The 24,637-nt window shown below is 56.2% G+C and overlaps 2 protein-coding genes across 14 annotated transcripts; one reads left to right on the top strand and one right to left on the bottom strand.

Annotated features, from left to right (window-relative positions):
• Positions 1 to 1,059: 1,059 nt before the first annotated feature.
• BBLN (bublin coiled coil protein) lies at positions 1,060 to 4,581 on the top strand. The gene is made up of 2 exons (XM_059142948.1): positions 1,060 to 1,291; positions 4,112 to 4,581. The coding sequence occupies exons 1-2, from the start codon at positions 1,213 to 1,215 to the stop codon at positions 4,282 to 4,284; spliced, it is 252 nt and encodes an 83-aa protein (XP_058998931.1). The 5' UTR covers positions 1,060 to 1,212; the 3' UTR covers positions 4,285 to 4,581.
• On the bottom strand, positions 2,053 to 21,625 carry CIZ1 (CDKN1A interacting zinc finger protein 1). 13 transcript variants are annotated; one of them, XM_059142918.1, is made up of 18 exons: positions 21,233 to 21,425; positions 20,320 to 20,437; positions 19,959 to 20,074; positions 17,901 to 17,972; positions 16,374 to 16,603; positions 13,862 to 13,955; positions 13,568 to 13,676; positions 12,485 to 13,041; positions 12,164 to 12,282; positions 11,384 to 11,581; positions 10,567 to 10,691; positions 8,445 to 8,532; positions 8,040 to 8,153; positions 7,688 to 7,840; positions 6,195 to 6,264; positions 5,857 to 5,978; positions 5,325 to 5,480; positions 2,053 to 3,205 (listed from the first exon to the last, which is right to left on the bottom strand). In XM_059142918.1, exons 1-18 carry the CDS (start codon positions 21,384 to 21,386, stop codon positions 3,116 to 3,118), a joined length of 2,685 nt encoding a protein of 894 aa, XP_058998901.1. In that variant the 5' UTR covers positions 21,387 to 21,425; the 3' UTR covers positions 2,053 to 3,115. The 13 variants fall into 13 exon arrangements, with proteins under 13 accessions (XP_058998901.1, XP_058998905.1, XP_058998902.1 ...); XM_059142922.1 differs by having other exon boundaries at positions 2,053 to 3,169; positions 21,233 to 21,424; XM_059142917.1 differs by lacking the exon at positions 2,053 to 3,205 and adding an exon at positions 3,613 to 3,786 and having other exon boundaries at positions 13,862 to 13,940; positions 21,233 to 21,426.
• Between the last annotated feature and the right edge of the window lie 3,012 nt (positions 21,626 to 24,637).

Genomic DNA, 24,637 nt, shown 5'->3' with positions numbered 1-24,637 from the left:
CAGGATTGACCCGGGTCTTCCTGTCAAGCCATAGGGCGCCAGATGGTGGTTCTCTCTCAGCCCAGAGCCGGATGGGGGGCCCCCGGGAGCAGCCATTCTGTCAGGTTCAATTCTAGGTGGGGGATGTGTAACCACACATGTCTATAGAAAGTCTGCTGGTATTTTTCCATCTCCTCATGGGTTAGCAAGCGAAGGTACAGAAGCAGAAATAGCGGTAATGGTTATAATGGTTATAATGGTTATAATTTAGGCATCTCAGTTCAACGCAGGCCTCACCTCCATTCCACCCAGGTCTGGGAGGACAAGGCAGGACTGCCAGTGTGCAAGTCAGTGGAGGCACGAATGGTAGGCTGTGGACTCCATCTTCCTCAGGGGGATATGGTGGGACATACCCAGGTCTGACCGCTATCCCAAGGATGTCCTGCCCACAGGAAGCACGAGCATGAGACCAGCACCGGGCAGCTACAGGGACGGGACTCCCAATAAGTGAATCAGTCAGACCCCTGGCCAGGATGATACCTCTGGGTCCAGCTCAGGAGCGACAGTGGCTTGGTGGGTGACTTTGGGCAGGCCTCCCTTTCTCACCAGGTAAAAGGGGTGGGGGATGATGGCGGCTGGGCCAACCTTCTCCCGACGCCACGCGCAGCACTGAGCCACACAGACCGTGACTCTCACTGAGGCTGTGAACCTAAATCTCCCGAAGCCATAGGGAGCCTTAGAGACAACGCGTTTCAAATTTCGCCCACGCGGAGGCGCCGATTCGCCAACCCGCAAGGCCGCAGCGTTAGGCAGAGCTGAGTGGAGCGGCCGCGGCGCCCGCCTTCTTCTCCCGGGTTCCACGCCTCTTCCACCACCTAGGCTTCTGGGAGGGCAGCCGCGGTTGACCACGCCCCGCGGCCGGGAGGGGGCGGGGATAGGGGCGGGGCGCGACTGTGAGGCAGGGAGTGGGCGGGACTCTGGATGTGGGGGCGGAGTCTGACGGTAGGCGGAGACGCAGTTCTGGCGGTGGGGCGGGGAGGGGGCGGAGCTCGCGCCTCGAGGTTCCGGCCTTGGGGGCGGGGCCCCGGCCGCCCCGCCGCGTTCCGCCGGGCCGTTCCACTCTTCCGGCCTCGCGTTCCATCCGGCGCCTCCACCTTCCGCCCGGCGCAGGCTGTCGGCGCGAGGGTAGCTGGGTTCCACCGTCGCGCGGCCCTCGCGGCGCCCGAACCCGCAATGTCGGGCCCCAACGGGGACCTGGGCATGTCGGTGGAGGCGGGCGCGGAAGGCGAGGACGACGGCTTCGGGGAAGCAGGTGACCAAGGGCGGGCTGCTGAAGCGACCTTTGCTTTCTCAGGGCTGCCGTCCTGGAAAGGGGAAGCGGGGCCGCGCTGGGGGGTTGGAAGAGACCGCAGAGTCCTCCTACTCCTCGCCCCTGGTGCTGCGGCTGCAGGCGCCGGCGGGGTGGGGGGGTTCAGGGCGAGCACCTGCGAGTGGGTCCCTGGAAACCGCAGCACCAGAGAACTGCGGGCAACCGGCCCCCTTTTACAGATGGGGAAGCTGAGGCCGCTTCAGGATCACTCTCCCTTTTGGCATTTGCTCCAGCCGCATCCTGTAGCCCCTGGGGAGACGGAGACTCCTGAGGGGATGGGGCTGGTGGTCCGTCTTCGCTTAGTGGGAGGATCTGTCTGGGTGGGCGAACCCGCCCTGCTGAGTCAGCATCTCCAGCCACCTTTGTCGGTGTGACCCGGAGCCTTGGCGAATGTGACCTGCTTACAGAGCAGCCTGTTGCCTGCCCAGCACTGCGAGGGAGGGGGCGGAGAGAGACCCATCAGCTCCCTGTCACCTTGGGGAGCCTCAGTTTCCCCGTCTGTTAAATAAGACTAATGATTGGTGTCTCCTGCATTGAGAAGTGTCAGGATTAAATGAAGCAGAAAAAAAAAGTGGAAAATAGTTAATAGGATCGAAGCATGCAGGTGTTTGGTGAGTGGTTATTTTTCTCTGTAGCGTAATAAAGATTGGTTTCTCAAGTCGAAGGGCAGGACTTAGTAAATGTGAGAAAAGTATGCAGTCTGCTTTTTGTTTTGTTTGGCTAACAGCTTTATTGAGCTCTAATTCACATATTATACAATGTATCCATTTAAATTGTACATGTCAGTGGGTTTTAGGATGTTCAGAATCATGCATCCATCACAGTAGTTTCAGAACACTTTGATCACCTGGGAACTGCATTTAATAAAGAGGGAGAGGACCTCCCACAGGGTGGTAAGTAGTAGGCTGGCCAGTTTGCCCTGGGCGCTGCAGGTGAACAGAAGCCAGATGTGTAGAAGGAAGCCTACAGTGGCAGCGAGAGCCTTCAGGAAAAGCCGCTCAGGTGTCACACTGAGTGGGTGTTGGCAGATTCACGGGACTTAGTGGCTGTCCCAGGCAGAAGGCAAAGGCTTAGCACTGGCAGTGCCCTTGACACAGATAAAGCCTGGCCCCAGTGGTGTGGGGACACCACCTACCTCCGGCCTGTGTCACCTGACACAGAATGCGCAGTGTTGATAATAATGACCATCTACTAAGTACTTGCTGTGGCCAAACCCTATATGAGTTCTTAATACATTGGAATCCTCACAACCTGGTCCTTATTCCCGTCCCAAAAAGACGCAGTCACTGGCTGGGGTGGAGCAGAGTGGGGACCGAAATCCAGGTGCCCTGCTCCCTCTGAATCTTGGCTGTGCCACCAACCAGCTGGCGGATCCTGGATAGGTCCCTTCCTTCTTGGGCCTCAGTTTTCCCATCGGTACCACAAGGGGCTTGGACTCTACAATCCAGGAGGGACTTTCCCGGACTGTCCTCTGTGATGTGTGCCAGCTTCGGGCGATGGTGCTCTTCCCTCAGAATGCACACTTGCACCCATATCCCAGACTCACTCCTCCAGCCTGGCCTTTTCCAAACACTGCCAGCAGCTCCCCTCTTTGTCCCAGGCTGGCAGCTGAGTGTGTCTGAGTCACAGGGCTGGCTCCGAACTGGGTCCGCAGTGGGCACAGGCCCAGATCTTGGATCCTAAGGGACACTGTGCTGCTGAGAGGCAGGTCAGGAGTGGCTGTGGAGGAGGGGGTGATGGTTTCTGGTGGAGACCAGGGAAGGCTTCTTAGAAGAGGAGGCGTTTTGAGCTGGTCCTTGAATGACTTGTGGTTGAGGCATTCTGAGTGGCAGAGACAGGTGAGCAAAGGCAGAAAGGCTAGAAAGTCAGAGGCTTTGTTCACTCATCCATCCATCCGTCCATCCATCCATTCAGCTAGTGCTTACTGCCTGACCACGAGGGCACCACGGAGACAGCAGGGAACACAAGAACATTCCCCGTCTCACGAGCTCTCTAGTCTGGTGGGGGACACAGCAGCACACATTCACAGTAGTCTACCCTGAGGTGAGGGCTGTGGAGGTGTGTGGACGACAAGAGGATCAGGAATAGAGGCCCGATCCCGTATGGGGAAGCTCCCTGTGGCCACATCCATGCTGAGACATGAAGGATGAGAGGGACTCATCCAGGAGGAGAGGGGGAGGGAAGACAGGAGGACGCATTGCAGGCAGAGGCTACCGCATGTCCAGGGGGTGGGAGGTGGGTAGACACCCGTGAGAGGAAAGGAAAGGGCATGGGAGGCGGGGCTAGAGGGGGCGGGACTCGGGGCGGGGCCTTGGAGTCTGGCCGGAGCTTTTCTGGGCGGTGCTTTTCCGGGCGGGGTTAGGGAGCCTCGGAAGAGCTGGAGAGTAGGGCTCTGGCCTAGACTGGCTGATTCCGAAGGTGGGCTCTGGACTCCTAGGCTGTTGATGAAGGAAGTGGAGAGGAAACTTGGCACCTGGCAGGACTTCCAGGGCAGGACACTGTCTGGCTGACTTCCCCCGAGCACCCTAACCCTAGAAAAAAGGATGGGACTGGCTGGGGGCTCTAATAATACCACTAAGGTATTATTTCTTTTCACTTTTGGTATCCACCCATTTTCCAGATGGTGACACAGAGGGTCAGAAAAGAGGTGTAGGGACTTGTCCAAAGCCCTTTTGTCCCACAGGCAGGGGGACACTTTGGGGGAAGGTGTCTTTGAGGCCTGAGGAGACTCTCAGAGAGCCAACTCTTTTCCCTTCCTCCCAGAATATGCTGCCATCAACTCGATGTTGGACCAGATCAACTCCTGTCTAGACCACCTAGAGGAGAAGAACGACCACCTCCACGCCCGCCTCCAGGAGCTGCTTGAGTCCAACCGGCAGACACGCCTTGAGTTCCAGCAGCAGCTCGGGGAGGCCCCTAGTGATGCCAGTTCCTAGGTTCTGGGAGCCCCCAGCAGGCCCCAACCCTGCCTCCCTGGGCAAGACTCTGGCCTGGGCACTCCCCACCTGGCTTAGATACCTTCTCAAGAGCTGGCCTACTGGTGGGTCTGCCTGCCTCAGTCACCCTTCCGGTATACCCCTTGGCATGCCTGGGCCAGACCCCACCACCCGACATCCCCTTCTGGGGTCAAACGTGGGCCCACAACCCACCCGCCTTGCCTGCCTGCCAAGTTCCGGGGCACTTCCCACTCTACCCAGGCTTGAGCATCCACATTAAATGGGTCTCCAACACCACTGTGCCTCTCCTCTGTATCCTGGGTGTGAGGACTCCACTGGCCCCCAGAGGTGACTGGCAACTCATGGGCCTGCTGGTGGGGTAGGGGTTCTTGGCCTTCTTGTTATTTCTGGACACAGAGGGAGCAGATGAGGGGTGAGACAGGGCTTCCTTCCTACCTGGTGCCCTCCTGGACAGCAGTGGATTCCCCAGCCCAGCTGTGACAGCACGGGATGTGCTGTGTGACCCTGTGGATACACTTAGCTTCTCTGGGTCCTAGGGCCTTTCACTAAGACAGCCAACTCCTATTCATGCTGTGTAATCTCGCTCCTGGCCTCAGTCTTCCCAGCTGGCCAATCACGGGGTTGATCTGCTTGTCCACCTAGCCCTGATGACCCCATTAGAAAGGGAGACAGGCTGTGAGAGAGAAAGTGCCTTGTGACCCCAGAGGCCCTGCTTAGGGAGCCTGTCTGGCCTTCCGGCTTGGCCACTAGAGAGTGTGGATGCTGGCTGAGAGCAGGCTGGGGTGCTCCCTTTCCCCCATCCACCCAGACAGAAGGGCTGGTGGGTACTGCACAGCCAAATTACCTTCTTTTATTCGACTTTCAGTAAAAACACCAACCATGTCAAATTTCTACACAAGACTTCTGTAAAGCATGGTGGACCCCAACCCAGACGGGGTACACGTGAGGCGCTCCCTCCATCAGGGTTTGAGGCGTGTTGAGCGCCGCGGGAGTGAGGGCGGAGGGGGTTGGGCTGTCACCTTGCTGGGGGTTTTCGCTGGGTCCTGGGTGCTGGGCTGGGTGGGTGTGCGGCCGCCAGAAGTGAACAGAGCAGTCAAGGCGTTGCGGGCGTTGATCGCACACCGGCGGCTCATGGGCCTGCTGGTAGGGCTGGGGTTCTTGGCCTTCTTGTATTTCTGGACACAGAAGGTACAGATGAAGCAGGGCCTCTCCCCAACCTGGTATGCTCCATGCCAGCAGCTGCCTCCCCAGCCTGGCCAAGACTGAATGGGACATGCTGTGACTGCGTGTGTGTGTGTGTGAGAGAGAGAGAGAGAGAGAGACACCCCATATGGTGCTCTCAGCCTCCTGGGGCCAGAGCTCTGACATTAACAGCCTGGCCCTCAGCTCCCCCCAGAACAGTAGCAGGAAGAGCTGGGTCCCACCCCTACTCAGGTTCCCTCTGTGGGCAGGGCCTCCTGGGGGGTGTGCCGGTGTGCTGAGGCCAAGTGCAGGAGGAAGGTGGCTGCTGGCCGTGCTGGGTGGGCAGGTGGGGCAGGAGGCCCCACTCACCTGCAGGTTCTCGAAGTGGGCCAAGGACTTGCAGTGGGAGAGCTGTGCCCCCGAGTTGCTGTGGTAGAACTTGTGGCAGATGCGGCACATGTAGCCCATCACAGGCACCAGGAAGTCCACACCTGTGGGACAGCAGCGTCCAGGGACTCACCCCACTAAGCCAACCCGGTGGCCCGCCCTCTCTGGGGCCCCATATGTTCATCCACCCTCCAGGTGTGAGGAGAGAAGAGGACGAGGGGAGAGGCCCCCTGGCCAGGATGCTGTGGCTGGGATCTGAGGGCTGGGCCCGGGGGCCTCAGCTCCTGCAGGGGGCGGGGGGGTCTGGATCAGAGTCTTACCGTATGCGGTATTGGGGCTATAGGTCTCTGAGCCTTTCCACTCCTCTATGGATATATCTCTGGACCTCACCTAGAAATATACAAGTGTGGGCCTTGGTTCCAGCTTCCTCTGTGCTCTTCCCACACGCCGGTGGCGCCTGGTTTCTACCCATGCTTCTCAACACCATCCCCTTGATTCCCAGGAGGATATCCAGGAGGTTGTGGGTGGCATTCTCTGAGCCTTAGCACACGCTGATCCTGCCAGGGTGTCCTTCCCAATCTATAATTTTTTAGTTCAGCTCAATCACCATAATCCATGCCAGGTATGCCCAACACATCATGAATGTCCTCTCTGAATCCCCATGGTTCACCCATTTTACGTAAGAAGAAACTGAGGTCCAGGCACAGTAACTCACTTTTCCAGGGTTCACAGAAGAGCAGGGTAGGTAACCCTGGTGAGCCCTAAGCCCTGGATACACTCTTAACCACGAGCCCCTGCCAGCTCCCTGAATGCCTGATGTTGCAGTGACCTCAGTCCCGGGGGGCTGGGTTTCAGGTGATCAAGGATGCCTCATCTCACCTGCTGGACACAAGCCCCTTCCGGAGGAGGCCCCTTCCGACTCCAGCTGCACAGGCCCACCATGCTTGGTAGAGCCCTCCTCCCCTTACCAGGCAAACAAATGTGCCTTCCAAGAGTGACAACCACTCCCCTTTGCCTGGGCTTTGACCCACCTTCACAGCCTGAGCTGGGACTCCAGAACTGGGGCTCAGAGAAGCCAAGGGGCTTGCCTGAGGTCACGCCATGGCTGGTCGCATGTAACAAAGTGGCCTCACCCCAAACCCACTTGGGGCTGAAGACCACCATTGCATCCGTTCATCCACAGCCCCTCCACGATGCCCCTCTGGCTGCCCCTCTCCACTCCGGCCTGCAACAGGCAAGCTCTGGGCAGGCAGGGGCCTTGATCCCCATGTAGTGCCACATCCAGCACCAGGGCCTGGCTCAGAGTAGCTGCTTTTCTTTTCTTACACGAAAAGAACCCAAGTTCCTCCAGGTCCTTGCTTGTTATGAGCACAGGCTCTGGAGCCTCGCTTCCCGGCATCCAAGTCGGTGAGATTCAGCCAGGAATGTGCTTGGTACACAGCTGGCATATAATAAATGCTTGGTGTTGACTGCTACTACCATCATCATCCTCATCTCATGCTGATGCTTCCCGTGTACCCCACACAGTTCTCCTCCGTGCCCTTTTACTGGCCTGGGATGCCCTCTCCCTCCCTCAACACAGGTCCAGCTTTCAGGCAGGCTTCGAAGTCCTGTGGCCGGCCACCTGTGGTCCTCACAACGTGTGTTTGCACCTAGTCGTATGGAATACAGTTCCATGGATACTAAATCTTGGCCCACGTTAGTGCCTACAATGCCAGCACTGCGCCCCTGGCCTCTGGGAGGGGGGTGAGGTCCCGCCTGGTCTGGGAGTCTAGTCTCCAGCCTGTCCCACGCCCCACCCCACCCCAAGCACCTGCTTGCAGAATTCCTCCTCAACCTCGATCTCTTCTTCCTCGTCGTCGTCATCCTCCTCCTCCTCTTCATCACCCTCAAAGCAGCCCACGGCATCCACCGTGATGAAGTGGTCCTCATCCTGGCCGGCCGTCTCCTTCTCGAGCATCTTCAGCTGCCCAGGGGGATGGGGCCAGGGTTCAGGTCCACTCTAGGCGGCTGAGGTGCCACCCCCACCCCCCTGGGCACCTCCAGAGCCCCAATCCCTCTGGACTTGCCGAGTTCAGACTGAGCTAAACCTCAACCCGCTGTGTGGCCTCGGCCAAGGCTCTGGGCCTCCCTGGGCTCACATCCTCCAAGGGAGCTGGGGCTACCTCCTCGGCTTTGTCCTTGTGTCCCTGGGACTTCACGTGCTCCACAAACTTGCGGGGGGTCTTGAAATAGCGGTTGCAAATGGTGCAGAAAGGTCGCAGGGATTGCTTGGCGATCTGGTGAAAGGAGGGCCGGCCAAGTGGGTGGCGAGCAGTGTCCCCAGGGGCAGCCAGACTGTGCCCAGTGACCCCTCCTCTCCCACACGCAGGCCGCCACCTCTGGCATCAGCTGGCTGTGCTCCGCCCCTTCCCTAGAACATGGGCACACGTCCCCCTCCCCGTGCCATGGGCTTCCAGCAGGTGGCAACAGAGGACAGAGATAGGGCAGGGCCAGAGAGGAGCTGCCAGAGGACCCGCACGAGCCCTGTGGCTGGGAGACAGCATTGTGGGCGCCCTCGCAGCTCAGACCTTGTGGTCCTGTGTCCTGCGGTGCTGGATCAGGTCCCCCATGTAGTAGAGCTGACAGGTGTTACACCAGCGCCTCGGCGGGGGCTCTCTGAATGGTGACAAACAGAACGAGTGTGACACGGCCCTCGTTGGGAAGACAGCCACTCTCCCAGGATGCGCCATAAATGTAACGCAATTCCAACATGATGTGTTTTTAGAAACTTAACAACGGTTCTGAGATGCATCTGGAAAAATACTTAGACAAGAATAATAACCACGGAAGCTGGGCGGGGAGAGACTGAGAAGCATCGGGGACACCAGGAGGCTAGCAGGACGGTGACAGACCTGAACCTACCTGGCCCTGACAGAGCAGATGCCCTGTCCTTCTTGGAGCTGTTCTTGCCCCCCACCCCCAGTATGCCAGACTCCCCTCTGATACCCCAAAGGGCCACTGCCACAGCATTTTCTACAGCAAACAGGGAGGACCTGATCCCCTCTCTGCCTCCGCTGGACTGTGGTGAGCTCTGGGAGGCCAGGGACTCCCACTGCAGGTCCCAGGGCCAGGCACGGGATCAGCCCCGAGTTTCTGACTGTGTTGGACGAAGGAAGAACAGGCAGCCTATTGGAAGGACTGTGGCCTCAGGGGACCCGGTCAGGCTTCAAGGGGCAACATCATCAGGAGACGGTTCACTGAGTTCCCCGACCCTAAAGCCTGTTTGCAGGATGGGCCACACCTTTCTAGTTTCCTTGCGTCCACAAAATAGATTTTTATGTAACTGAGCTCATTCTGCAAATGCGGATTGGAATCCTGTTTTGTTTTTTTTTAAGATTTTATTTATTTATTTGAGAGGCAGGCAGAGAGAGAGGAAGGGAAGCAGGCTCCCTGCTGAGCAGAGAGCCTGATGCCGGGCTCAATCCCAGGGCCCTGGGACCATGACCTGAGCTGAAAGCAGAGGCTTTTACCCACTGAGCCACCCAGGTGCCCCTGGAACCCTGTTCTAACCTGACGTTTCCACAGCCTTCTGAATTCCCTGCTACTGTCCTACTTAGGAGCTGTTCCACCACGTGGACAAGCCTGAGCTAACCCATCCCCCAGGAGTGGAGATCTGCCACACTTTCCAAAGAAAATTCTTCAACCTGACAATCCTCTGCAAGGAACGTCTTCAGGAGTCACCTTTCTTCTGTATTTATGATTACTTCTCCCAAGGAGAATTCCTGGGTCCCCTCCCTGAGCAGGGGGAGGTTTAAGGCTCAAGAATGTGCTACACGCCATGTCGGGAAGTTCTTCTCAAAGTGAGAACCATCTAATGGAGAGGCCGCTGCCTCTGGAGAGAGCGCTCCGTCACCCAGGGCATGCAAACCGCAAGCTCTGAGCTGTGACCCTCTGTGAGTGCTCCCAGCGGAGTCCCCAGCCACTGCCTTGGGGCCTGTCCAACCCATGATGGGGTTGGATTCGGCTTCCCTAGGCTTTGTTTCACTTTGATTCTGAACTAGCTGCTAACATTCTGAAATTGGGAGACTTCACGTACAAAGCTGGGTTTCTAGATTCTCCGGAACAATCAGGAGACCTGAGGCAGAGGGGCTGTCCTGTGGGACAGAGCCCATGCCCCCCAGCACGGCCTGAGGTGGCGCTGACCTGCTTCTCCCCTTCTTGTAGGCCTCTGTGACTGCCCACAGAGTAGTGAAAGGTCTCCCAGCGTCTACCAGGTCTCCTCAGCCCATGAGCTAGTCCTGGACTCCACAAGGGCTCATATTTTGGATCAATGATGCAACCACGACAATAAAAGGGGGAGATGGAGGGTAGCTGTAACCTCGGGCTACAGGATGACCGAGGGGGAGGGGTCAGCACCTATGCCAGGGAACCAGGGGTCTGTGCCATGACCCACTTCCTTCCCACTGTTCCTGCCTGGATGGCACCTTAAGAGACTATCTAGTTCATGAATTCTTGCACTGCACCCTTTACCAGGCCATTTTACAGATGAGGAAAACTGAGGTCTACAGGTAAACAGTTAACGGTGTGAAGGGGCCTCTGGTGGTGAACAATACTGAACCCAAAGGGAGACCTTGCAGATGGTGGACTCATCGGCCTGGCCTGCAAGGCCATCCACCCCCCGGCATGGAGCCTTCGAGATCCCCCACTCACTCATCTTCTCTCTCCAGCACATCCCGGGGCACGGGCAGCAGGGACAGGAGGCAAGCCTGGCTCGTGTGCTGGAGCTCCCCGAGCCGCTGCTGGTGCTGGGTCCCCGACATGTGGTTCTGGAACTCCTGCGGCGGGATGAAGAGTGAGCCCGGGATCAGTGGGGGAGGGTGGGGCCTGGCCTCAGCTTCATGGCCACCTCGCTGTCACCACCACCGCCACTGAGGCCATTTTTCTTACAACAGCCCTGTGGGGGCCAGAGCATGATGGTGAACAGAGGCGCCAAGTGAGCACACAGCACCTGGAGCTTTGACAGCTCCCCCGGGGCACTGCGTGAGCCCCTCAGAGACAAGGAGCAGTATGACTGGCCTCCAGACCCCACGGCTCTGCTAAGGACGACACTGACAAGCAGTCACAACAACACAAGCATAGTGCTGTTAAGGCTATTCTGCTTGCTCTGGGCTGGGCCGGGGGCTCTGGACTTCAAGGTCAAGTCACCAAATCTTCAGAGCCTCCCAGCAAGGTGGATTCTTGATGTTTCTTCATCTGATACACATGGAAATGGAGGCACACATAGGGGAGTCTGCCCTCCGGCGTCTACACTGCTAGCCAGGGCTGATTCAGACCTGGCCTGCTGGAACCGCAGATCCTAACTTCTTGGCTGGTCGGGAAACGTCTCCAGAGCAGATGCACAGCTGCAGTGGCAGGCGCTCACCGTGCTCACAGGCCACTCGGGCAGGGCTGCCTGGCCTGTCACGCCCTACAGACACCCCCACCCTGCCCGCCGGAAGCCCCCTCCCCGGGCCCAGGCCTGCAGTACCTGCTGGCTGCTACAGTTGGCCTTACAGAGGTAGCAGAAGAACTGGAGGGTCTGCTTAGAAGGCGTGCTGGCGGCGGCTGGGGCAGTGGACGCAGAGTCGCCAGCGCGGGGCACAGGGGTGATAGGGATGGTGCTGAAGGCCCGGCTGTCGCTGCTCTGCAGGATGGTGACCTTCAGGGAGCCCCCGGCACCCCACACCTGCACCGGGAGCAGGGGCAAGAGCTACCACCGGCAGGGTACCTGTGATGGGCCAGGCCCCCCATGCTCCGGCATCTTGCCAGAACCTTCCTGACAAAGATGGGGAAACTGAGGCACTGAGCTGGTAGGTGACTCTCCAGGCTCACAGAGCTAGGGAGTACCACAGCCAGGACTCGGCCCTAAGACCACCCTGCCCCACCCTCCCGTGACAGATGGAGAAATGGAGGCCCAAAGAAGGAACCGGGTTTGGCTGCAGTGACACCCTGAGGCAGAACTGGAACCCGAACCGCATGTGTAGGTGTGGGCTCTGTGCTCTCTCCCCTGGAGCAATGTTCCCCCTATGAGGGGACCCTGGGGTCCGGTCTGGGGACAAGCAGGTTGGAAGGGACTTGTCGCCACAAGTACCTCCAGTTCTTCCAAGCAAAGGCATGGAAAGGCAAAGGAGCCACAGTCAAAGCCAGTCTGCTCTGCCCAGGGCTCACGGTGGTGGGGAAACAGGAGGGGCCAGAGGGGTTGGGGTGGAAGACCCTCCCGCTGCTGGGACCCTGGTCCCCGAGCAACCCCAGCAGCATACCAACCCACCCCTAGCATCTCTCTGGCTCTTTTTTCACATTCTCCCACATCGAGGCCACCGGTCAACTCGTCCTGGCTCTCCATGCTGACCTGGGCGCCCCCCGGTTCTGGTGAGGCCTTCTCGGGGCCTGAAATGATAGATGGGTCCGTCTCCCACCGGCCTATGGACCTGGGATTGATAATCCCCTTCTCTACCCATGGCCAGGCCCTTGAAGCCTCTGGTGGGGACAGCCCCAAGCCCTGGTCAGGACCCACGGCACCAGGGGAGGAGCCAAGGGTCCGGGCAAGGCTGTCCCATGCCGGGGGAACTAGGCGCCAGGGCTCACTTACCGGCTGCTGTATCTCTCTTATCCGGCAGCAACTCCGGCGCCGGCTCCACTGTGGGCACCGGCACCCGTGGCGGGGGCTGAAGCCGTCCCTCAGTCTGGTCCGGCGGCTGCCCGGGTGACGGCGCTGGAGGGTGCCCCCGTGGCTGATCCGGGGGCTGGACCTGAGGATACGTCTGCGTCTGTGCCTGCTTCTGCAGCTGGGTCTGCACCTGGCCCGGGGCCTGGGAAGGTGCCTGGGGCCGCGCCTGTTTCTGCGGCCCCACCCCCTCCTGCCCCGGCCTCGGCCCCACGTGCTCCGGAGAGGTCTGAGTCTGCGCCTGCTTCTGCGGTTGGTGCCTCGCCGGGGTGTCCACGGGGGGCGTCAGTGGCGGCGTCTGCGGCTGCACCTGGGCCTGGATCTGCAGAACCCGTGGCTGGAATCGTGGCAATACTCGGGCTTCCGGTGGCTCGGGCAGCAGCTCGGGTGTCTGTGTCTGCTTTGGTGCCGTGGTGCGGGCCCGAGGTGGGACCTTCGCCTGCAGCTGCCCGGGGGGCCCCTTCTCTGTGGGCAACTCTGAGCTAGAGAGGATGGAAAGATAGCTTCCAGCGTCTCCCAGCTGACCCTTTAGGGGCTTCTCAAAAAGGCCAAGATCCAAGTTCAGTCCTAGTTCTAGCACGTACAAGCTGGGCATTCTGGGAAGGGCCTGCAGTTCTCCCGGCCCCAGATGCGCCTAATTAAATTGGGAGGATCACTCAGCCCTACCTCCCACAATCTGCTAAAATGAATCCAAGGCCCTGTAAAGCTGCCCACCCTCTGCCCACTTGGAGGCCCCAGATGCACACGTTCACTTGTCCAACTCAGCCACCTAGCCTGCCTCCAGATGGCTCAGTCCCAGGGAAGACACCAGAGACTCTGGCCAGGGGCCTTCCCAAGTGAGATACAGAAGTGGGTTTGACCTTCCTCCAAGCCAGATGCCAAGGCCCTTTTCTTCCTCCAGCTCCCTGAAGAGTCCTGACCACCCCCCACAAAGCCCCTCACCCCCAGCCTTTGCAAGAATGAGGGTATAGGTCCCCTGGGCCTGGGCAGGTTTTCAGCATCGGTTACCTCTTTGACCTCTTAGCTGGTGGCTCAGATGCCTCGCAAGACTCGGGGGTAGGTGCTAGAGTGCGCTTCTCCTTCATGATGTCATCTGGGCAGGGTGGGGAGCCTTGGTCTGGAACGAAGGTCAGAAGAGTGATTGCCGATGCTGTGTAGAGCATAAGCTAGCTCCGAGAGATGGGGCCTGGGCTCTCCCTGTGCCAAGAGCCCTGCTTCCCAGGTCCGCCTCCATCACTGACCCTGCACCCACCTGCCCCAATCCGTGGCCCCTCCAAAAGCCCAGCAGCCTCCCTCCCTTACCTTTCGGCATGTTTGTTCGGGACTCGACAGCTTCCTCAGACCCCTCTGGGGGGTCTGACTCGTCCTCCATGGGCGTGGTCTGAGAAGAAGAATCCTGCTTCCTTTCAGAAACTGGTTCTGACATCTGCCACCCACCCTTGTAAGTACACCCTGTCCCAACAGCAGAAGTGATGGTCCCCTAGGAGATGAAGGGGCCTAGGGACCTCTGGTTGGCCTGGTCCACAGGAGCCTACAGATGATCCTAAGCACCCCAGGAATCGTCTCTAGGTGGGTCCATCTAGCTGCCTGGCTGTTCAACCAGATTTGGAGGATACAGAGGAGCCCTCCTAACTCTGCAAGCATCTTCTCCACGAAGCAACCACAAGGATCCTTCTAAAATGCAAATTTGATTGTGGCTTTTGCCCCTTTCAGTCTGAAATCCTTCTTTGACTCTACAGTAATCCTTCCTTACCCAAGCCCAAAACCACCACCCAGTCTGACCTCTGCCCGCACGCCCCCACCTCCAGCCAAGCTTCCCCGCTCTCCCCCTCACCCTCTCTAGGTCCACACTGGCCTCCTCTCCGGTTCCCCAAAGTCCTAGGCTTCTTCCTGCCCCAGGCCCTCACCCACTCAAAGGTACTTCTTACAGGAAGCCCTCTTGACCCCAGAGCAGACCCTTCATACGGGTTCCTAGAAAAGCCTGGGATTCCTTTTTGTGGCTTTTTCCAAAGTCTTAATTCATTGGTGGGAATATTATTTGCATGAATGTCTCACCACTGCGGCCACCTTCTGCCTGGACCTCCCCAGCCTAAGACCTCCATGAGGGTCAGGCCAGATGTGCCACTGGCACCAGGGAGGCCCCTAGAGGACTCACAGATGTCTGCTAAATAAATGCATGGCTCCGGCCGGCCACTCCAGTAAGCCCCAGGAGCCTGCTCCCGCCTCCCTGAGCCTGAGGAACTAGCACCGGGCGGAAACATGCACCGCATCAGGACTTCGGCCTTTCAGAAACTATCTGGCTCTCATCCCGCACAACAGGTGCATTGCAGGCCTGCAAGTCAGGAGGCCTGGGCTCTGGGTCTGTGCAGCCCAGGGCAACCTCCACCCCACTCCCTGAGCCTCAGTTTCCCCAGATGTAAAACGAGTGGCGGGGAGCTCTAGACAAGAAGACCATGTGAGGACAGGCCCCAACTGGCAGGCTGGAGGCTGGGACCCCTCTCTGGAGGGAGACGCCTCACCTCCAGATGTGGGCTGGCCTCAGGGTAGCCCAAAAGGGGGGCGTGCCGCGCCTGCCCTGGAATGTTCTCAAGAGCGTGCTGTGTGTGAGGAGCTGCTGGGACACTCAGGGATAGGACAGTCCCAGAGAAGTTATCCCCTCGCAAGTCTCCTTGACTCTCTCTGCTTACGTCAGGGAGAGCCTCCTCTGATACCTTTCAGCCCCCAACCTCCACCGCCCCATCTCCCAACAAGGCTCAAGGAGCTGGGGGTACAGTTCCAGAACCTTTGGTTGGCAACAGTGTAGAGTTTAGGGTTTCGTAACATTGTTTTTTTTTTTTTTTTTTTTTTTTAAAGATTTTATTTATTTATTTGACAGAGAGAAATCACAAGTAGGCAGAGAGGCAGGCAGAGAGAGAGAGAGAGGAGGAAGCAGGCTCCCTGCTGAGCAGAGAGCCCGATGCGGGACTCGATCCCAGGACCCTGAGATCATGACCTGAGCCGAAGGCAGCGGCTTAACCACTGAGCCACCCAGGCGCCCTCGTAACATTGTTTTACCCCCTTACCTTTCTTTTACTTGCACGGACAGCAATTAATTTAGATTGTTTTTGAAATTTCAGGTAGTGACATAATGTTTCCTTATTAAATAAATGTAATGGAGAAGGTAATTCATTTAAAGCTAAGCCCCCACCCCAGGTGCCTGGCTTTTCAGCTCTCCAAATGTCGCCAGCCAAACTGATATACAGGTTTTGAAGACTAGGTACAAAAGACCAAGGAATATAAAATGCCTCGTTCATTGTTTAAATATTGATTAAAGGCTAAATGATAATGATAATATATTTTTTCCCATACTGGGTTCACTAAAATCTGTCGGTTAAATTAGTTTCACCAGTTTGTTTTTCTTTTGTTAATGTGATTACGAGAGACATGTAAATTCCATATATGGCTCATCTTTTCTTTCTACAGGGCAGCGTGGATTTACTGAAAACCATTAAACTCCAACTACTAGAGTGTTCTGTCATTTGTGTCTCCGTGTGTTTGCAAAGAGAGAAACATCAGGTCAATTAAGATTACTGGTGGCGTTTGGATATGGAAAACATCGCATCCACTGGATATGGAAAACATCGCATCAGAGGTTCACAAATATCTGAAATTTGGGAAACCCTAAACAAGGCCAACTTACGCTCCTCTTTTTACATATGGGGAAACTGAGGACCAGACTGAACCAGGTGGGTGCAGCTGGGCTGATGCCCAGGTAGGACCTTCCCGCTACCATCCCCGCTCTCAGCACCACCAACCCCCATCGGCCTTCACTTACCTTGCGATGAGGGGTGCTGGAGGTGGGAGCGCGGGCCTGTTTCTGGGGAGTCCGCCCTGAAAGATTGATCTGGGAGGGGTTCATGGGGACCCCGACAGGAGGGGGACCCAGCAAGGACTGCCGAGTGGCCTGGGGGAAGAACTGCTGTAGATTCGGGGTAGCCAGCTGCGGGGGAGTGAGGCTGGGGGGCGTCAGGTTCGGGGTCGCCAGGCTGTAGCCCCGGAGGTTACCTGCGGGCAGGAAGAGGGGAGAAGGGTTACAATGCTGTTGGAGGCTAGAGGCCAGGGTCAGGCATCAGCCCCCCAAAGCAACATGGAAACAACACAGATGACTTTAATAGGGACCCTTCCCATGCAACAGCAGCCAGGGGAGAGAGGTGAGAACCGAAGGCCCACTCCCTTTGCATGCACGGCCTCAGTCACTCGGCCCAGCACCCCCTCAGGGTGGGTGTTATGGTCCCAACCAATGACAAAACGGACACAAAGTGGAGGAGTAGCTAGCCCAGGGTCTCTGCTCATTCTGCCTTCACTCCTCTCCACCTGCTTAAATCCTTCCATAGCTCCCTGCTGCTTGGAAAGGAGCCCATTCCTCACCCTACGGGGGTCTGGCCCTGCCCTCCTCCCACACCTCCTTTCTTACCGTTCTCCCCACACATGCACCCACTACACTCCAGCCATATGCTTCTGTGCATCCCTCAGCAAGCTGGTTCCTTCCCGCCTCTGGGCCTTTGCATATGCTGTTCCTTCTGCCTGGACTTTCCTGCCCTGACCACCTCCGGTCATCCTTCAGATCTCCCGTTAGGTGTTTATCCGCTGAGAGGCCTTCTCAGATCTGCTGTGTGTGCCCAGAGGCGCCAGCTTCCCTGTCCTGGGACGAACTGCACAATTTCCTTATCTGCTTCCCACCACCCAACCACCCTGGAACTCCTCTAAGGGCAAGCACCTCATCTAACTCAGAGGCCCAGTGCTCAGGAAGTTCGAGTGTAAGCGACAGTTCGAATCCTTGCTCCAAAGCTGGGATATGAAGCATAGGGGTTGAGGACATGGGTCAAATGTGCTGTCACACCTAGTTCAAGTCCTATAGCCCAAGCTCTGTGACCTTGAGCAAATCACTTCCCCCTTCTCAGCCTCAGTTCCCTCATCTGTACAATGGGATAATAATAGTGCTTGACCCGTGGTTTTATGAGGATTCACTGAGATATACAAGTGTGCCTGGGATCCAGGAAGTGTTCAATTAACATTGACTTAAAACAAAACAAATACAGGTACACACATGTGCAGAGAGAATGCCAACCGGCTATTAAAAACAGTAAGAACAAGAGATCTCAAAGATCTAAAAGAAAAATGGACAAAGGACATGGACAAGTCACAAAAAGAAATATGAATGTTTAACAAACAAATAAAAAATGTTCGACTGAACTAGCCCTCCAAGAAATGTAAATTAAAATATTAATGATGTAGCTTTTTTGCCAACCAAGTTAGTAAATCAGGTATATATACATATATATATATAAAAAGCATATAATACCCAGTGTTGCTGTGGGCATGGTGAGACCGCTACTGTCGTACGTGGCTGGTGGCATTGCAAACTGGTCCAGTCCTTTGGGAAAGCAAGTTGGCAATACTTATCAAGAGCCATAAAACATCCATCCCCCGACACAGCTTTCCTACTTTTCGGAATACATTCTAAGAAAATCGTCTCAAACATGACATTCAGCCCCGTGTTATTTAAAACAGAAAAAAAAAAGAAAAAAGGAAAAAAAAGGGGGGGGAGAAAAAGGAAGCAGCTGAGTTTAGGTACAGAAGGGCTTGCCCTCCCGTGGAACATGAACAGCTGTTAAAAAATAATTTTTAGGGGCGCCTGGGTGGCTCAGTCAGTTAAGCAGCTGCCTTTGACTCAGGTCACGATCCTGGGCTCCTGGGATCAAGCCCCACACGGGGATCTGCTTCTCCCTCTCCCTCTGCTGTTCCCCCTGCTCATGCTCTCTTTCTCTGTCAAATAAATAAAATCTTAAATAATAATAATAATTTTTACAGAGACTGTCAAATCATCTGGTGAATGATCACACCATTCTAGTCCAGGAAAAAGCATATACAACCTTTCACTTCCATGTCAGTAACCAACCACAATCATATACAAATACCCAAGTTTGGGCCTAGAAAAAAATTGGGAGGAAATACACCCAACCCGTGACAGGTGTCTTCTGTTTTTGTTTTCCTTCAGGAGGTAAGTGAGTCTATCTATGACAATTTGGGGTTCCTTATCCTCTAAAAAAAATTTTTTTTCACTTTTGTTTGACAAGTGTGACTTTTAAAATGGGAAAGAAAAGGAGGGACATGTATGTGTATATATCGTGGGTCCCTATGCGTGCTTTTGTCTCTCCACCTATCCACTGACCATTTTTAAATCAATTTCAGGACCTTCCACGCCTGTGTGGCAGGGCTGGGAGTGACAACCAACACATCTTCCAACCTGGCAGCGTACCCCGCTGAATGGCAGGACAGCCTAGGGTCTAAGAACACAGCTCTGTAGCAAGACCTGGGCTCTAACTCTCCCTCTAATCCATACCTACTCCCTGGGTGACCGTGGGCACATGATTCCTCTCTAGGAATCAGTTTTTTCATCTGTAAAATGGGATCACGAGTGTATCTTCCTCCACCCCCCCCACCCCCAGGGTTGTCAGCAGAGCCGAGGAATTGTGTTTGTAAAGGTCTCAGCACAGTGCACCACCCAGAAGGACACAGCAAGCCACAGCTACCGTGCAGGAGGGGCTGGGTCCGAATAGGAGCTTGCCCCAGGTCACTGGGGTCCTAAGATTAATACTGAACGGGCTCAGATATCTGGAGCAGCATCTTTAAAGATTTTATTTATTTATTTGTGAGAGAGAGAGAGTGAGAGCGAGCACAGGCAGACAGAGTGGAAAGCAGAGTCAGAGGGAGAAGCAGGCTCCCTGCAGAGCAAGGAGCCCGATATGGGACTCGATCCCAGGACGCTGGGATCATGACCTGAGCCGAAGGCAGCTGCTTAACCAACTGAGCCACCCAGGCGTCCCTGGAGCAGCATCTTAAAAGGAAGAGCTGAGAGACTGCTCTCCACATGGGGAAACTGAGTCAAGGGCACAGGCCTACTACATAAGGCTAGAGACACCCACACGGAGATCTAGGGGGTCAGAAGGCTCAGGCCTTAATCTAGCTGCATGATCCTGGGCAAATAGTTTCCCCCAGCTCTGGACCTCAGCCTCCTCATCTGTCAAATGGGATGCAGGGGAGAATGGTCCAAAGAGATCTTTTTCTCCATCATCTCATCTAATCTGAATGGGAGTGAGTTTGTGCTGAGGACTGACTACAAAGCCAGCACCACAGCCAAGGGCACGCCTTTGCCATCAGAAAGACCCAGGTCCCGCTGAGCAACTCTGGGACTACCACCTCCTGCAGCCTCTGAGTCCTCAGCTGCAGACTAGGACACCGAGGGTAGCTCCCTCTCAGAGTAAGCATGTGGATTTGCTGAGACTGAGTGCCAGCGGGGATGCTGGGGATGCAACATGGGCACCAGCATGAAGATGCAGTGAGAAGGGGCCGGTCCTACCTTGCAACTGCTGCAAAAGCAAAGCTCTCTGTAGCACAGAGCCATTGAGGAGGGAGGCGGAGTTGGCACCTTGGAGATTCAGAAGCTGCTGCTGTGGCTGCTGCTGGGGAAGCCCCCTGTGTGTTGGAAGTTGGGGGGGGGGGTGTCAGAGGGCTTTGGAGGCGTCAGACCCTCCCTCTTCCCTCACCTCCATTCCCTGCCCCTCTCTACCGCAGCCAAGAGAACCTCTCAAGGTGGGAACTGACGGCTTCCGGGGCTGAGACAGGGGTGTCCCTGGGAGAAAGGGCTGGGATGGGGTTTCCACGAGGGGAGTTCTGAGTGCCACGGCTGAAGCCGCCCACCCCTCCGGAGGGGAGCTCACCGGCTGACGGCCATGGGCAGCGGGGCTTGCGGGGGGGACTGCTGGAGCAGCTGCTGGAGCTGGAGGAGCTGCTGCTGCTGGAGTTGCTGCTGCTGGAGCTGCTGGTTGAACATGGTGGCTGAAGGAGGGACACGGAGTAAGGCAGGACCCCTGAGTCCACGCCTACCCACCCCCGCCCCGTGGCCCTCAAACACCTGCCCGCTGAGCTTCACGGCCACACCCCAGTCCTGCCAAAAGCATGCCGCATTCGCACCCCGATGCTTTCAACACCCCTGCCCCCGCCACTTTCCCGCAAATCCTGCCGACTGTCCTTCCCTCGAACGCCCAACCCCGCCCGCCATCTCCCACACTCCCAGGACTCGGTCCTCCCGGGGGCGTCCGACCCAAAAGCACATGCCCCGCCCCCAGCCTTTCTCGCGCCGTCACAGCCCGATGCCAGCCCCTCTCCACACAGCCAGCCCACCCTAGTGCCTATTTTGTGTCCATAACAGCACCCCCAGCCTTTCGCTTTGGCCTCCGAACAAAGTGAGAGGAAGGCTTCCCTCCCCCACTCCGCTAACCCTTCCTCTGCAGATCCAGCCGGCATTACACATCAAATCCGGTCATCCCACCTGCCAGCGATGCCCGCAGCCTCCATCAAGGTAGACCCTGAGCCTTCCGGGCGTCCCCCAGTCGCGCTCGGGCCGCGCACTTCGCTTCCCCGAACCCCCTCCGCAGTCGCCCCGCCTCCACTGACAGAACTGGCTGGGCAGCTGGAGCTCGCGGCTCCCCCCAGGCCTGGCCACTTGAAAAGCTGGTCTGCGGACCGGACCGCCGCAGCGCCCTCTGGAGGACCGGAGGACCCGGTGCCGCTACCCGGCCGCGAGGTCCTGCCCGGCGTTCTGGTCTCGCTGCAGGGAAGGGGCCGGCTTACCGGGCGCCTCGGCTGCCACCCGCACGGCTGGGGGCTGACAGGGGGGCCTAAGCGGCGCAGACCCTCCGGCCCGCGTCCTCTGCCCCGGGAACCAGCGGCTCCGAGCCCGAGGTCTGTCTGTCTCCCGGAGGGGTCTGTCGTCTGGCGGGGACATCGCGGGCGACTTCGAGAAGGACTGTTCCCAACCGACCTCCCCGTGGCCGCCAGTGTCCCGCGATCCGGGGGCCCCGCGCGGGGCTGGGGTGGGAGGGGCCGTGCAGCCGTCGTCGGCACATGCGGGGACCGAGACCCAGCGAGAGGGTGACAAGCACAGCGGGCTGGACAATTTGCCCTCGAAGCGGGTGGGGATGTCCGACTCCAGGTGTTTCTTCGATTTGACTCGGGACGGGGTGAGGAGGGCTGAGTTCCATTATGAATAACGGCGCTCATCCTGAGCCTCAAACTGTCCTGCCCCAAGGACTCTTTAATGAAGACTCGGTCCCTCATTCCGGTGCCCTTCTCCTTGGTCCCCACATGGAGTCACTGAGCCAAACAACCCTCGGCTCTAAGCAGCGATCCCTTTTCCTTTTTCTGTTACCTAAAACCGTCTCCTAAAGGTAACAACAACCCGGGGCAATGGGCTTCTATTGCATTAAGCGCCGCTTTTGCGGGGGGCACGGCGCACGGTGGCGCTAGAGGCAAGCGGACTGGAGGCCGGTGCCGCGCGCTCGGCTGCGGAGGCCGGAGTGAGTCAACCAATCGCTGCAGTCGTGTGACCAGCGCAGCCCTAAAAGCTCTGGACAGGCTCCGCCGCAGCCCCGGGCGGCGGCACCGGCTAATTCCGCCTGGATTTAGAGGCGCGGAAGGTGGCTCAACGTGGCCACCGCGCCAGGCGGGGGCCGGAGTCAGTAGGACTGCCCTTGGATGGAAGGGCAGCCTGGACCGTGGGAGCTTTGAAGGCCTGGTCTTGGGCATAATTTTATCCCGAAGGGCAGGGAGCGCTAGGGGAAGGTGTCTAGGGAAGAGTGTGACAGCATCACCTCCGCCCGGCTTAGAAAACTCACTCTGGTGAGAACCAAGACGCAACTAATAGGGACGGAGAGAAGGAGTTAAGATCCTTAGGCTTCCCAACTAGGTCCAAGCACGCAGAAGTCTGAGAGGTCGAATCCCGGCTCGACTCCCTTCTGGCTAGGGGACCCGGGCCCCCTGGGGAGTCTTCTCTGAGCCGGTCTATAAAATGGGTGTTCCCTCCCTGGGTGGGTGTGAAGATGATATTACGTAATGCTAAGCGCTGGCACTTGGCACTGAGTGAGCTTAGCAAATTGCCAAAGTAAAATCAAAAACACAAAATAATGCTCATGCCCGTGATCCTTTTCTTTCAGAAAAGCAATCTGCAAATTCTCTATCAAGACTCTTGAACGCGTTCTGCCCTTTGACCTGGTCGTTCGGCTTGTAGGCAACGTGCCCAAGAAAATAATCAGAAAGGAGACTTTTTAAAGGCAGCAGGTCATTCATGGAAACATTATTTATAATGGCTCTCTGGAAAGTGATCAACTTTAGGGGAACAGCTAAGTAAATCACGGTGTCTACCTTTGAAGGAGTAGCACACAGCCATCAGAAATTATGCTTTCAAAGGTTATGCAAACACCCATGATACGACGATGTGAAGTGAACTCAGCAGGTTACAAAATTGCCTACACCATTATGATCCTAGTTTTAGAAAAAATAAATATATGTGTGTAGTGGGCTCTTGGGGGGGTCACTTTCTTTCCTTTTTTCAATTTGCTGTAATCGGTTTGGATGACTTTATCATGGGGAGGGAATGGAACATTTTTTAGAATGTATATGACTTTGTCCTGACTCCTTGAAGACAAGATAATGCCTGGTAACTTGTTGGGGACACTGTTGGGGCAAAACTCATGTTAATTGCTTTTAACCAATCTCTTGCTGGCAAAGGTCCCCAATGTTCAGAGGGAAAAGAGATGCCCCCTCTCTTTGCATCTGAAATGAAGTCTGAGGCTGTAGCATTACCTGGAGGTCTCTTACTTGCCTCTAATTTGAGCTGCACCTTTATCACGTAATGAACTCTTATGCTCACGTAGATCTACCTCCAGACCTACCCTGCTCCAGGATTCTGCCCGTCTCTTCCCATGATGCTACTACATAGCGTAATTATTACAGTTTGGAAATATATTTTAATGCCTGATAGTACAAGCTCCCAACATTTTCATGCTTTACCAAAAAAAAAAAAAAAAAAAAAAATCTCTTGTCAATTCCCAATTATGTAAATAAAATTTTTTCCAGCTAAATTGCAGAATGATTTTGTTAACCTCTTCCTCCCACCCCCCACCAAATCTCAAACTGCATATAATGATATATATTGGAGCTGCTTCTGTTGTGATGCACATAGGAATCTCCTGGGGCTCTTGGTTCTTGTTAAACGCAGGTTGTGAGCCAGCAGGCCGTGAGCAGAGCCTGAGATTCTATATCTTGTTTTTAAAGATTTTATTTATTTATTTGACACAGAGAGAGCATAAGCACGGGGGTTGGGGAGAAGGCTCCCTACTGAGCAGAGAGTCCGAGGCGGGGCTCGATCCCAGGAACCTGGGACCATGACCTGAGCTGAAGACAGACGCTTAACCTACTGAGCCACCCAGGTGCCCCGAGATACCACGTTTCTGACAAACTTCAGATGATGTCCAAGCTGCTGGTCTGGTACCAGACCTATAGGATGATCCTATTTCTGTAAAAACAAAATGAAACAAAACGAATATATAGAGGACCAACCAGAGAAAAAACACTATAAAAGCTATAAATAGTGTTTATCTGTGGGTGGGGGGGATGACCAGGAGCTTCAACTACTGGGTAAGGTCTGACTTTTACAGTAAGTTTCACTACTGTAATTAGGAAAAACAATCCAGCTGGATGGTGCCCCTCTGGGCAAACATCTGCAAAACGCACCCCTTCCCCAAATTAATGGATCCACTCCAGGCTTCATCTCTGCCCTCTCTGGTTCTCAGAGCATAATAAAGGGGCCGGGTATAAGCAGTTGCTCAGGCAGTGTGCTGTAGGTAGCTGAGGCTCCAGGTGCCTGGAGGGCTCAATCAGTTGGTTTAATTAAATTCTCCTGAGCACCAAGCCAAGGCCAGGCCCCTGACAGGGATTCCAATCTCATCATCCCCATTACCCAGATTAGAAAACTGAGGCTCAGAGACAGGAAGGGACATGGATCACCCAGCTTCACCAAAGCCCACGGCCTGCTCATTTTCCTCTGCCTGCCTGGAAAATCCCCCGCCCCCAGATGTCCACGTGGGTAACTCCCCAACTTCCTTTAGGTCTCTGTTCACATTTTTACCAGAATCCTACTCTCACCGCGCTAAACAAAGAGCAACACTACCCCCGCCCCTAACCTTCCCCAGCTTTCTT

Source organism: Mustela lutreola, chromosome 12, assembly GCF_030435805.1.
Source record: "Mustela lutreola isolate mMusLut2 chromosome 12, mMusLut2.pri, whole genome shotgun sequence".
Lineage (NCBI taxonomy): Eukaryota > Metazoa > Chordata > Mammalia > Carnivora > Mustelidae > Mustela > Mustela lutreola.
This window is presented reverse-complemented; position numbering and strand designations above follow the sequence as displayed.

Excerpts from the sequence above, each read along its gene's own strand:
- BBLN (XM_059142948.1), top strand. The coding sequence starts at position 1,213 with ATGTCGGGCCCCAACGGGGACCTGGGCATGTCGGTGGAGGCGGGCGCG. Across the intron at positions 1,292-4,111 it reads CGACGGCTTCGGGGAAGCAG|AATATGCTGCCATCAACTCG; the intron begins GTGACCAAGGGC and ends CCTTCCTCCCAG.
- CIZ1 (XM_059142916.1), bottom strand. The coding sequence starts at position 21,386 with ATGTCCCCGCCAGACGACAGACCCCTCCGGGAGACAGACAGACCTCGG. Across the intron at positions 17,973-19,958 it reads GCTTTTGCAGCAGTTGCAAG|GACTGGACCAGTTTGCAATG; the intron begins GTAGGACCGGCC and ends GCTTTCCCAAAG. Across the intron at positions 6,265-7,687 it reads AGGAGGAATTCTGCAAGCAG|GTGAGGTCCAGAGATATATC; the intron begins GTGCTTGGGGTG and ends GTATATTTCTAG.